The sequence below is a fragment of the Grus americana genome, chromosome 15, assembly GCF_028858705.1.
Source record: "Grus americana isolate bGruAme1 chromosome 15, bGruAme1.mat, whole genome shotgun sequence".
Taxonomy (NCBI): domain Eukaryota; kingdom Metazoa; phylum Chordata; class Aves; order Gruiformes; family Gruidae; genus Grus; species Grus americana.
In genome coordinates, this window is record NC_072866.1 from 13,997,999 (window position 1) to 14,011,148 (window position 13,150).

The following is a 13,150-nucleotide window of genomic DNA, read 5'->3' on the forward strand; positions in this document are numbered from 1 at the left end:
CACCCAGGTAAAGCTGCAGCACCGAGGTCAAATGCGGAGGGGAAAAAAAAACAGCAAGGAAAGTCAGATCTCTGTTGGCAGAACTCTTAGAAAGCAGCAGTAGTGCACATCCTGGTATAAAGTGTTTATTTGAGACTTCACAATTAACACAAAGTCTTCCTTTCAATGCCTTTTCTTTTTCATACAGTCAATAAATTTGTATTAATCCCTCCCTCCCCCATGCATGATTGCTGTTTATTAATCTAAGCCTTTTTATTTTCATCGTGAAAAAATAAAGCGTTTCCCCACCAGTTCATCTGTTCACTGTACCACTGCCATCCGCTGTGCTGCGTTGAAGAGGAGGAGATGTAGAACGGCTATGCCTACCACTGGGGTTGAAGTTACTCCATTATTTATTGATTTATTCTTTTTTTACAGAAAGTGTTAAATGAATCAATCACCCAAGAAAAATAAATATATCATAAAGAACCTAAAGTTCTGCAGTATCCCTTTTCTTTACATACAGCTGCAGTTCAAACACATACGTTGCTCGCGGCAAATCATTTCATTTGCTATAAGGCCATCACCTTTACGTATGGTTGTGAACTTACACTGAGAAAGAATCTGTTCCAAAGGAGTAGAGCCACGAGCCAAATTTCTATGCCTAGGCAACAGAGATCCACATGGAAGCCAATTACCTACGTTCCACTGATTGGCTTTTACTCGAGAGCAATTCAATCTTGTGCTTTTCAGGAAGTATCGGCTAAACACAGGCGTGGGCTCGGCCAGAGCCAGACGTTAAGGAGGGTGAAAGGCAGTATAACCGGTGAGCCCGATACTCACGGCCGTGGAAGCGAGTTCTCGGTATCAATGTCTCTCGGATGTGCATCTCAAATTATGCTGCTTGGCTCGTCTCGCAGTACTTTTGGCACCAGCCTCGCAAATAAATGATTTAATCGCTCACCCTGCCTTTCGAGATCTTCCTTGGAGATGGCAGAGGTCGAGGAGGCTTTCTCGTAACAAAGCCGGTACTGGTAGACCCTGAAGTACAGACCCATATTTATGCTTTACTGAATTACTGTGCAAAAGGGAATACTGCATCAGAAACCGTAGAAGACTATATTTTAATCAGTCACCAGCCGCTGTATCGGAAACCTGCTAACAATTGCTCCGATTGGTTCGTTTGGCTACTTTTTGTTGGTTTCTTTCTTTTTTTTTTTTTTTTTACATAAATAATATAGACCAAACATTATAAACATTTCAGCAACCATTTCTAAAAGACCGGAGGAGCCCTTTTAGGCGCCAAGAAACAACTGCAGGATTCAAATTCCAAAACTGTCTTTGGAGTCATCGAATCATCAGATTTACACCGCACCCAATGACAACAACATTCAGTCGAGCTCGATAGGACTGCTGTCTTCCTGCCCATCTTCTGCGTCGTCGTCTTCTCCAGTTCCCATCAGGCTGTTTAAAAGATTTCCTGGAATAAAATACAGGACAGTCAAAATTCCTGGTTTTACATTCTCAGAAATTTTTAACTATTCTCCTTCCATCCTGCTAGGGTGCAGATTTCAATAATAATTATTTTTTAAAAAAAAGAAAAAAAGAAGGGGATTTTGGAGTAAAAGAGTCTCAGCAAGACATTAGTATTCCCACACCGGTTTCATTAAGAATTTATTGACTTGGGAAGCTCTGTTTTGATACTGTTCCTTCTTTAAGAGTACACTGGAAAAAAGCCACCAGAGTCACATACTTATGTACTATAGTTGCACCCTGAGACGGAAAACACCCCACAACTGAATGGGGAAAGACCCATCTCCAGCAGTGCAACTCAAAAAGCAGCAATGGTCTGCACCACGCTATACAGAACTTGTTTGAGACGCAAGGGCATTTATGTACTCTCCCTGGTTTATTCCATTTGAAGAGCCCTGAACTGCTGAAAAGCTGTTATTTACATACAGGATCTATGACGGTCATGTTTTTCATCAGACTTTAGGTATCAGTGAATTGACAGTTGCAGGTAAAGCTTCAAGTCAGTTTACAAACAGAAAAGCTTAGTTCTCTGGGAAAAACATTTGATTTTACAGAAGTAATCCAGTTCGATTTGCTCACATTTTACTCAAGAGCCAGGAAATTAGGGTTGAATTTCTCTATTCCCCTTCCTTTCTTGTAGAAGGGCAGTATGAATTTCAGAACTTCTATTTTGGGAAGGTTCATTTCATATCAGCACCGGTTAGATCTCTACCACAGTCCCAGACTTGATTTAAGGAAAATCAGGCACTGAAGTTTAAAGAAATTAAGCTTTAACACAGCTAACATTTTTCTTTACATTTGGAAGTTATACTGTAATGTCAAAAATTAACCGTGAGAGTCATCTACATGCTTCTCCCCTTCTCAAAGATGAAAAGTCTACTAGTTTCACCAAATTAATTTTACATGCAACCAATTCATCTTGTATTCTACAGTAGGGACTGTTTCTACAAGCTATAAAAAACCTGCTATGCCCGTTAGAACAAATTATCTGTTTCCAGCACAGCCGTTTTATATAAGTCACTGCTCTGAAAAGACTGGTGGTATCTATAAACAATGGTCAACATAAACCTTACCTAGTAATCCTCCATAGGACGACGTCTGCTTGGGCGGGACACCAAAGAAAAGCTGTCCTATTCTATCTAGGTACTGAAACGACACAAGATGAAGAACAATGTCAGCGGCTTAGTTTCCAGGTGGAAATACTATGGGCAGCAGTCACACCACACAAGCTAGATTACGGACTCCTATCTAGAAGTCGCAAAACAGGAGACAATCAGCTATTATTTAACTAATTCTGTAGGTTAAATCCTGTTTACAACTATGAGTAACTCACCTCATTATACATGGGATCTCTTTTCAGTGAAGGTTGATACTGTTCACACAATACTGTAAATACTGTTAGTTTTCCACTAGAAAGGAAAAAACCAAAAATGTAATCTCAGTAACAACTGAAAAGGAAACCAAGAACAACACGAGAAAAATCAGACTGTACCCATCAACCGCCAACAACAGAAACCAGATGAAGTTTAGCAGTGGTTGAACAAAGGGCGGACCCTTTTCTATGGAAGGATGTTTCTGTGTGTATGTTGTAAAAACAACTGATGCGCTGGTCTTATTTTTTAAGCAGAGAAATCTGAAAAAGGAAACAGAACAGGGCAAGTTAAAAATAAAAGGCAGAGAAGTAGTTTTCAATGCAGAAAGAAAAGGGAAGCCAAATGCTCAACAATCTCTACTTCATTTGCGCATAGAAACCATCTCAGGCTTAAACTGATGGCAAAAACTCGAACTGGCAGAGGTGCACATTCTTGGCTATCAACCTAGGAAGGGAAACATCGCTACTAAATGACACTGTGGAATAAGTGGATTGGGAGGGAGAACTGACATTAAATATTAATAGAATGAGTTTAACCAATATGTAAGCAGATTGTATACAGGACGGCTACTTAAAGAGGGCAGCAATTAAATCAAAATGTGGAAGGACTGGCCACCGCATAATTCAAATTAAATGTGACATTGCATTTCCTGGTCCAGAGTTTACGACACTGAGCTAAAAACCTAATTGAAGACCTCTCTCCTGGTCCCGTCCACTCCCAAACACATCCCCTGCCAGTGTCCAACGACTCTGTCATTCTCTTAGCACTACACCTCAGAATAACATGGCATCAGGATCACTACTACCCATGTCTAAAAGTCTCATGATAAAGCTGCACTTCGAGCTCCCAAGCCGTTTGTCACCAGCTAACAGATCGACTTCCCAAACTGATCAAATCTTTGTTCAGGTCCAGGTAATTTAACTGGCAATCTCTGCAAGTCCCACAGGCCTAACAAGACTTTATCTGGGACAAATGCTGTCACACACACTGGGAAAGCTGCCAGGAGCAGCCTCACGTTTGGTCGCAGGCTGGCCTCCAGTGCCGTACCCTTACATGTGCAAGGGCATTGGGCTCTTTTGCCTTACTGCTGAGCAAGGAACTGCAATTATTTTCATTAGAGTATAAACTGCTATCTAAGAGGATTTAGTACAGTAAGAGTATTTGTGATATAGGCTGGTAAAGGATGCAGTAGTAGTGCTGCATAAATACTGAAAAAATAATCTCTTGCTCATAACTTCTCCCCAGAACTTGCTCCCTTACAGAACAAAGCCTCATAAAATTGTTCAAGAGTCCTACATTTCATACAGGATTTTCTACCACTCAAAATCACTGCAATCTCTATCAACCAGCTATGGAAAGCAGGACAAATCTGACATGACAGCTCACTGCTGCCAAGAGAGAGACAGACTTGCTCTCACCTCCTCTCTCTCCCCCAACACCTACTCTCTCCCTGACTCCCTGCTGCGCAGCCCTGTCTCCACCTCCTCCTCAGACTCCTCCATGAGCTGCTTTCCCTGACTGAAGAAAGCCATCAGCTGATTAAACACAGTAAAATTGGCTTTGTCAACCTTAATTGTACATGAGCTCTGCAAAGGCACATAATAGCTTGCATTCCCACCTCCTACAACACAAATGCCAGAAGCAAATGAAAACCACCAGCAACTCTGTCAAATCAGGAACCGCTGCACTGCTGCTCACAGACCATGGCGACCCAAGACAAATTGTGTCTTAGGACAATGAGACTGAGAGCAAGTACTATGCTAAAGGTAAATATGGAGCCTACTTAGGTCCCGTCTTGGTAAGAACATCAAGGTAAGCCCTAACTAGACATGAAGGGGTGTTAACAAAGCTAACAATTGTGCTTTCAGGGTCAAACAGATTACATTAATTCTTCAGGCACTTAACGTGATTTCAGGTTTCAGCCTTAATACATTGTGGTTTGGTTGGGTTTTTTTTTCCTTCTTTCCCCAATCTGACCAATTCACACCAGTTTTGAGATGGTTTTCTCTTCTTGTTAATACACCGAGTGAGCTTTGGAAGCTCTGGCAGTTTCACAGTTTCTTTTGAAAAGGATGCATGGTTAACATACAGTTATCGTGATTAAATTAGATTGGCCTCAAACACAGTGTCATCTCAGCAACATAGTAAAAAAAAAAGTTAACACCTACTGTAGTACTGCCTGTGCTACAAACATGTCCACCTCACTGCGATATCCTCTGGACGAGGAGTATTCTACTAGCATATTTGCACATCCCTCGCCATCTGTGGAGTGCAAGAAGTGATACCGAGATTCACTATAGTTTTGCTCTATAAAAGGAAAAAGAAAATGGCTTTTAAGAAATCAGTTCATCATATCTGAACACAAAACCAAATTTGTTAGGCTGGTAGAAGAACAAGAGCTACACACAAGCTTTATAAACAAGACAACTAGCAAAAAGAGAGTGGGCTTTTTCCTTTATAAGTTACAGACAATTTGTAAAGGGAGATAATAAATATGTTATCCTAAATACATTTAACAACTGCTATTAAATACAGTTTATTCAATGCCACCACAAAACATGGCCACCAGTGGGACAAACAGCTTGAGCTGTGGTCACATCACTTTGTCCAAGAGCACGGTGACACTTCACATGTTGTCGTTAGTGCTGCAGGGAGGAACTGGGTTCCACATCAGAGCATGTGCACCAAGAAGCCAAACAGCACCTTTGGCGTCCTTCTTCTAAGCGCACGGAAAGAAGGCATTTCCTATTTTTAGCTTAGCCCACTCTCGCTATCAAAATTAAAATCGCTTCCATATGCTGAATAGAACAGCAATCATACAGAAAAAAGGTGTAAGAAATTACAATGATTTGTTAGAACTTAACTTGAAGCAAAGCATCATGCAAAATGACTGTGATGACAAATCAAAACTGGAAAGCTGCTCATTTTTGGAATTCAAAAGCTTTGTTTTAAAAATCTGAACCTTTTCTGATGAAACTCTCAAAAACTACAGACTAAGAAAACGCATGCGTTTCCCTCTTCAAAAGAACAGTGAGAAGACGGCTACAAAATGGGGATTTTTACTTTCAGAATGCAACTGTTTCTTATCCTAATCGTATCTCAGCTTCTAAGTGAAATGCTGTGAGGAAAATCCTCTCTTTCTGGCTGGCAGCAGGCATCAAGCTAAGCTAAGTCCCACGAGAACAGCTACGGGATTGCATATGGCACACAGAAAGGCAGTGAGCTGGAATGTTGACCATTGGGTCAGGACTGCTATATGAAACCACTACCACCACTTTGCAGATACTGAAAAATTTAAAATAAACAAACAATCATCTTGCACAGTTATTAATTCATGAGAAACCACAGAAGAGATGGCATTTATTAAACTGTTCTCACTCACCTTTGTATGTTCTGAACATAAGACTGTAAAAACTGACTATCATCCACAATGAAAATAATTATTTAGTGCATTTTTGGTTTATCTTACATCCCATTACAAGTGATAAAATCTGAAATAAATCAAAGGCAACAGCATTCATTCTGGAATAAGCCTGCTGGTCAACATCTCAAAAAATACCTAATTACAGATCCAAAGACAGTTTTGGATGCTAGGTGATGTATTTCAATCTTTGTCATGTTTATCCAGGATTTAAAAACAAAACAATAGAACAGCTTTGCTCCCCAAAAAATTTCCTTCTAATGACTCCATCAAATTGCCTCAGTGTCTAAAGGGTCAACCTTCCTTTTACAGAGCTTCACAACAGCTGGGTTTTGCACTAACATAGTTACAGCCCTAGGTGGTGTGTGGCTTTGGGGTTTTTATTGTTAGTAACATTAAGCTGATGTTATTGCAAAAATCAGGTAACAGCAGAAATCAATCACTTCCATCTCAGCTTCTTTAGATTATTTCCAAAGTAGATCTCTTATCATATCATACTTTCAACATTTTCAAAACAAAACACAGAAAAGCAAGTTGATTTTTCTTACCTTTCCACAGGGTAATTGCTAGTAACTGGTGTAGTTTTGGATGTCCAAGCTTTCCTGATCCCCCGCTAGACCATTTTAGTGCTCTGGATACAAAAGCCACTCTTTCAGGAGAATTTGGATCCATTAAACTAAACAATTTAGCCAAGTTTTCTAGAAGCAATAAGATTCACAAATAATTAGCATTAATAGAGTAGGATGACCTGCGGCTTCTAGTGCATCTTTAAGATACAGCATTTAAGTTACAGTGCTATTGTGTTGTTAAGCTCCCTTAACAGCTTTCATAAGACACCTTATAACAGAGTAACTTTGAACTTGAGCCACTTCTCATACATCAAGTCCATCTTGCATCTAACAGTCAGCAATATTTGTACGATCCCTCCACAGTCAGAAGTTGTGCCTTTCGTCAGTGTGTGACAACTTCCCTGCCTCGTGGTTTGGGACAGGACATCCCAGAGGACCGCGCAGTTCCAAGGAGGAGGAAAGACTGCAGGTTCCGGGACTGCTTGTCATTCATGGGGAAGTTGTGAGGGACAGGGGGCTGTCCTTCGGAAAAGCACCACCAAAAGTCACAGATGGGATACAAAACGTCAGAGCTGATCTAAGCAAACAAAGAACAGCCTCTGTCTGTCCGTCCCATCCACAGGTTGTTAGCAGGAGCCCATGCTGCAGCAGTGGTCTGGCCAGGCTGCTCTTTAGGAAGGTCTTCCTGAACTGTCTGCTTACCAAATCTCACAGTCAGGTGAGAAAAATTTCCCTGTGAACAGCTGAATCACAAATAACATGCACACCGCCACACTGCTAGGGTGGGAAACCACCGTCCACCAAAGCCCTGGGGACATCAATGACTGTGCAGACAATATGTTACTGCTGTATCAAGGAAAGGACAATGCCACAAGACAGCAAAGTTTGTTCCAAGCATGCCCACAAAGTTATCAGGAATCCATTATTCTCTAATAAAGTTTCTCCCAGTCCGTTTCTATGATGAAGGTAGCCCTCAGCCATGTGGGAGGGCACACAAAAAGGATTTCAGGTTTCAAGACTGTTAACAACAGTCCCTGCGAAGTGAAAGCACATCTGAACACCGTCAAACCGAGCGCAAAGGTCACCTCACCTAGAAGGTCATCTGCTACTTTTGCATCCGATTTCTCCAAAGACTCCAAAACCAGCATGGACAGATCAGCAGCACTATTTTGCTACAAAACAGACACATACAGGTAGTGATGGACATGTCAGTAAATAAAAGAAAACATCAACCAGAATTTAGTCAGAGGCAGATTTAATACTTTTATCAACATCTCCAGCTAAGGCACAGTATCAAGTCTCAACCTTCCCTTATAAAAAAACTACAGTAATTTGACGGCATCAAAAGAGAAGCCTCCAGGAAAGCAAAACAAATGTGTTTACAATTATTGTTTGGATGCTGACAAACACTTCTGCTTTATGTTCCAGTTTGGCATAATCCTTCTTTGTGGAGAAAGGCTCAACACAGAGAAAAAACAAAAGATTACAAAGCAACTACCCCAAACATTTACCACTGAGAATTCACCAACCACCCCTCAAAATCTTTGAATAACAACCTCCCCCAAAACCACACACACAAAAACAGTGACTTACCTGGTTATGACTGAAGAACAGCAAAGCCCCTGAATACATTAGTTCTCTTGCTTCTGCATGTTTTCCTTGTGACATATACCTGGAAACAATGCCAAAACTTAGAGATCACTAGAACTTAAAATAAAGGCAATAAGGGTTTTATTTTTAAATCAGGCTAGTTTCAATAATGAGGTTCCTTTAACTGCAAGCTATGATTAGCTTTCTGCTCCAGACTTGATGGAATACAAGCAAAGGGTATCAAAATGAAAACCAAGAGCTTCAAAACTGATTTGGGCTGAAACAAAGAAAAGAAAATGATCCCAGGTGTTCGCCTGAGCAAAAGCTGCCAATGTACTGAACTACACCGCTCAGGTCGACACATCAGAGCCTTTACCAAAACCACAGTGAAAAGTTTTTGGAATACAGCGGGGACAGCTCACACACCCAGCCCTCTCCTCACCGATGTCTCCTTTCTACTGGTTTAAGTCTCTCTGAGCGGTACTACTCTCTGCCAGGGGACATCAGCACAAACTTGTCCTCTGCTGAACCAAAGAGCTTGTCTCTGATGGGCTCTAGGAAGACAAGAGCAGCCAGCACGATTTACCAAGCAACACTGCACAGAGTCACAAATTCACAAAAGGAACAAGTCTGGTCCCTCAAATACAATGAAGCAAAATACACCAGCTGCAGCTTCTGCCTTCCTCACTCCAGAGTTAGCCAAGAAACAAAGAATAGAATTTGTTCCCCGTGGTTACCTCAAGAGCAGGAGCCTCTTACCATGGTGCTGTGATTGCAGCTTTCTGCACATCATCACTGTAAGTAGCTAAAGGTCTTGGGTAGTCACATCCCTCGATTATAACCGCAGCAGTTCCTATAAAAGCAGTTAAGGTGCGGCAGCAGATACAGTTTCCAATTTCCATTTCTCTTAACTATTTCTCAAAAAGCATGTTTTCTGACTAGTTAGCAACAACAGCCAATTTGGTCGTATCAGAAAAGAGATGTCAGTTCTACCGCACTGCTTTAGTATCTGCAGTATTTGGTTTGTCCTCTATGACCCCCTCTCTGCTCCTGCAGTGGCGAGGCCCCCCCTTACAGCAGATGCGATGTGGGGTAACAGAGTGGGGGTAACAGAAACCAATGTCACAGGGATGTTAAACTTGGAAGTTTGACTCAGTCACCAAATCAGAGACAAGTCCAGCCCAGCCAGCCCGTGCAGTAACAAGGCCGGCCCAGGTACTCCTGTCCCGGGGAAGGAGCAGAGGCCTCGTGGCTCCGGGTCAGACAGGAACAGCAGTTTTCCACCTGCTCTGTGGATCAGGGGGCAGGATAAGAAGTCTGCAGGAGGCGGGCTCATGGTAATCCTTCCTCCTCCACTTCTTGCCCTCCTCCGCCCTCAAATACATCTCATTTTATGACTTTTGAAACTCTGAGTCAGGATTTCAAGTTTAACACTGTTGTGGTTTAGTCCCGGCTGGCAACTATGCACCATGCAGCCGCTCGCTCACTCCCCTGTGATGGGATGGGGAACAAATTGGAAGAGTAGAAGTGAGAAAACTCGTGGGTTGAGATAAAAACAGTTTAATAGAACAAACACAAAAAGGAAAATAATAATAACATATACAAAACAAGTGATGAATAGCACAATTTCTTATCACCTGAAGTCGATGCTATGCATGACCCCCAGCTGCACAGCCTCCCAGTCTACACGCACAAGCAAAACAAGGAATTCATTCCCTACTTCCCATGGGCAGGCAGGTGTTCAGCCATCTCCAGGAAAGCAGGGCTCCATCATGCATAACAGTTACTTGGGAAGACAAATGCCATCACTCCAAAGTCAATGCTGCGCAAGACCCCCGAGCTGACACACCTCTCAGCCCACCCATTATATACGGAGCATGACATCATATGGTATGGAATATCCCTTTGGCCAGTTTGGGTCAGCTGTCCTGGCCGTGTCCCCTCCTTGCGCGTCCCCAGCCTTCTCCTTGGCAGGGCAGTATGAGAAGCTGAAAAGTCCTTGACTGCTTGGCAACAACTAAAACCATCAGTGTGTTATCAACATTATTCTCCTCCTAAATCCAAAACACAGCACTATAGCAGCTGCTAGGAAGAGAATTAACTCTATCCCTGCTGTAACCAGGACAAACACACACCTCATGACAGAACAGACTAACGTTTTACAGGCTGGTGGTGTTTAAAAGGAGTAAGCACTGGCTGTCCCAATTACCATTTCACAGCTGAAATCTTCTCACTCCGTGTTAATGTGTCTCTGGAAAACTGTTGACATTTAACATACATTTTATGAAGGACAGACCAGACTATCCAGGACTCTTTTTTTGGCCTCAGTGACTTTCCAAACAAGTTTCACAATCACGTTACATCTTTTTGCCTAGAAGGAAACCCTAGCTATGCAAATGTCACCTTTTCACTTAATTGAACGCCTCCTTTCGCTTGCAATTAAAATGGAAAAGGCAGGATCTTTGATTCCAAATTAATTCAGGGAGGCTTAAGCAAAGTATGTGAGTTAATACATTCAGAAGACTGGATGAGAAGTGACCTGCTGAGCCAAGTTATCTTCCGCCACCGCAGCCATCACATCACATAATCCTTACTATAAAATAGGCCATGCTTTGTCTTAAATTTAGATTTATTCTCTGTACAATTTAAGACTTAAGGCCTCAATGGTGCCCTCACTGATCCCATTAGAAGGCTACGGCAGAACACAACTGCTTTAATTCAATGGTGCTTGGTATACGGGGTAGGGCAGGCTACCTAACATGCACCGGCAGCAGCAGGACTACACACCCAGGACTCTCCTCCCCACAGACCCAGCTGCTGTTTTGCCGTGGATACCCACAGACCTGTTCCCTTTCTAATTTAGATGAGGACAGGTGACACATGACTGAGCTATAAGACTCAGAAAGCAGTTGTTCTACCTGTGCTCCCCCAGCAGAGCCACAAGTAAATAAAGCTGGGACCAACTGAGGAAGCCCCCAGAAGAGATATTCTTATTCTTGGCCTTGAAAGCAAGGGTCTACATTTTAAATATGGATAAGAGAAAGGGTGCCTACCACAAGTTGCAGTGGATGTGAAAAATAAATTTAAAAAGGAATCTAAAAGAGTTTTGCAGTAAAAGTAAGTTTCTCATGACATAACAGGCTGTAGTAATATTTCTGAATAAATGCCCAGGCCTGCTCTACTTAAGTCATTGTCATGTACACAAATATTACATCAACTAGAATTTATTCTAAAAAAAAATCCTCCATGCAGGTGATTCTTGCAATCCTCACAGCTGCCCTTTCCTAAAAGCGGTACCAGAGGGTGACTACCATGCAGCAATAGCCCCGGCTGAGCAACACTCAACCCAGAACCTTAAAACCCTGGAACAACCTGCTCTGCAGCCGGGCTGGCATCTAGAACAAGCCGGCAGAGCAGAGGCTGTTGAGGTGTCGGCTGCCTGAAGAGCTCAGGGATGGCCCTGGAGCCGCGGCCTCGGGAAGGGCCCAGACCCGGGCCCCCAGGGGATGACCTGGGGAGGCAGACCGAGGCCATCCTGCCTGGCACGGGAGCCCTTACTCGGCCTCCTCGGGACCAGGGGCCGCCAAGGGACGTTTACGAACGTGGGGCAAAATAAAGCTCTGTCCGTGACCGCTGGGCAGTATGACGCAACACGTCCCCTGCACGTCAACAGGCCGGGCCGGGACGGTGGTCTCCCGGGAAGCGGCGCAGGGAGCCCCCGCCGTGTCCTGCTGCCGCCGCCGGAGCCCCCTCCCTCAGCCAGCCCTGCGGGGTCGGGTCGGGCCGCTGGGCCCGGCCGCAGCGCGGTAGGAGTTCACCTTCAAACCCCGGCGAGCAGCGGCTCCCCGCGCCGCCCCCAAGCCCTCTCACACAGCCGCCGCGCTCCTCCAGCGGCGGCCGGGCAAGACCGGAGGGAGGAGGGGAGGGAGGCGGGGAGGGAGGCGGGGAGGGAGGCGGCCGGACCAGGGCTACCCGCGGGCCGCCCGCTGCCCTCCGGCCGGACCCGGGCCCAGCTTGGGCCGGCGCCGCTCACCCTACTCTCCACGGCACGTACCCGCCCCACCCCGCCCCCCCACGGCCCAATGAGAGAGCAGGAGGCGGAGATGGGCAGAAGCGGCAGCCAATGGCGGCCGGGCGTGGGCACGGCGGGCGGCAGCAGGGTAGAGTGCGTGGGAAGGCTCTGGAAGGCCGGGCGGGGGAGGGGCAGGGCGGCGGGCCGGGCCGGGCCGGGCCGTACCTGAAGAAGAGCGTCCGGTACATCTGGTGCGCCTCGTAGTAGTCGCCCTTCTCGACGCTGGCGCGCAGCTTGCCCTCCACGCGCTGCACGCCGCCGCGGTTCCTGCCGCCGCCTTTCCCGGCTTCCTGCTCCGCCGCCATAATCGCCGCCGCCATCAACGCGGAGGAGGGGGAGGGGAGGGGAGGGGAGGGCAGGGCGGAGGGGGAACGCGGGCGCAGACGCACGCAGCCCCGAAGCGGCGTCGCGGGACGCCCGCCTCGCTGCCCGGCTTCCGCCCACTCTGACGGCGGCCTGCGAGGCTCAGGAGACGCGGCTGCGCGGAGGAGCGCTTCGTCACGTGACGTGCCGGGGGCGGGGCCAGGCCCGGAGCAGCCGCGGGGTTCCGCCGGTCGCGCTGCCCAGGGGCCTGGCGGGGCCGGCCCGGGGCCGAGCATCGCGGCAGCTGTCA

The 13,150-nt window shown here is 45.4% G+C and overlaps 1 protein-coding gene across 3 annotated transcripts; it reads right to left on the bottom strand.

The window, feature by feature from the left end:
• Positions 1-109: 109 nt before the first annotated feature.
• On the bottom strand, positions 110-13,005 carry GET4 (guided entry of tail-anchored proteins factor 4). Of its 3 annotated transcripts, none has more exons than XM_054842484.1 (9): positions 12,703-13,005; positions 8,469-8,547; positions 7,966-8,047; positions 6,855-7,004; positions 5,054-5,192; positions 3,005-3,145; positions 2,846-2,921; positions 2,586-2,658; positions 110-1,459 (listed from the first exon to the last, which is right to left on the bottom strand). In XM_054842484.1, the coding sequence occupies exons 1-9, from the start codon at positions 12,855-12,857 to the stop codon at positions 1,371-1,373; spliced, it is 984 nt and encodes a 327-aa protein (XP_054698459.1). In that variant the 5' UTR covers positions 12,858-13,005; the 3' UTR covers positions 110-1,370. The 3 variants fall into 3 exon arrangements, with proteins under 3 accessions (XP_054698459.1, XP_054698460.1, XP_054698461.1); XM_054842485.1 differs by having other exon boundaries at positions 5,054-5,147; positions 12,703-12,935; XM_054842486.1 differs by lacking the exon at positions 12,703-13,005 and adding an exon at positions 8,908-12,346.
• Between the last annotated feature and the right edge of the window lie 145 nt (positions 13,006-13,150).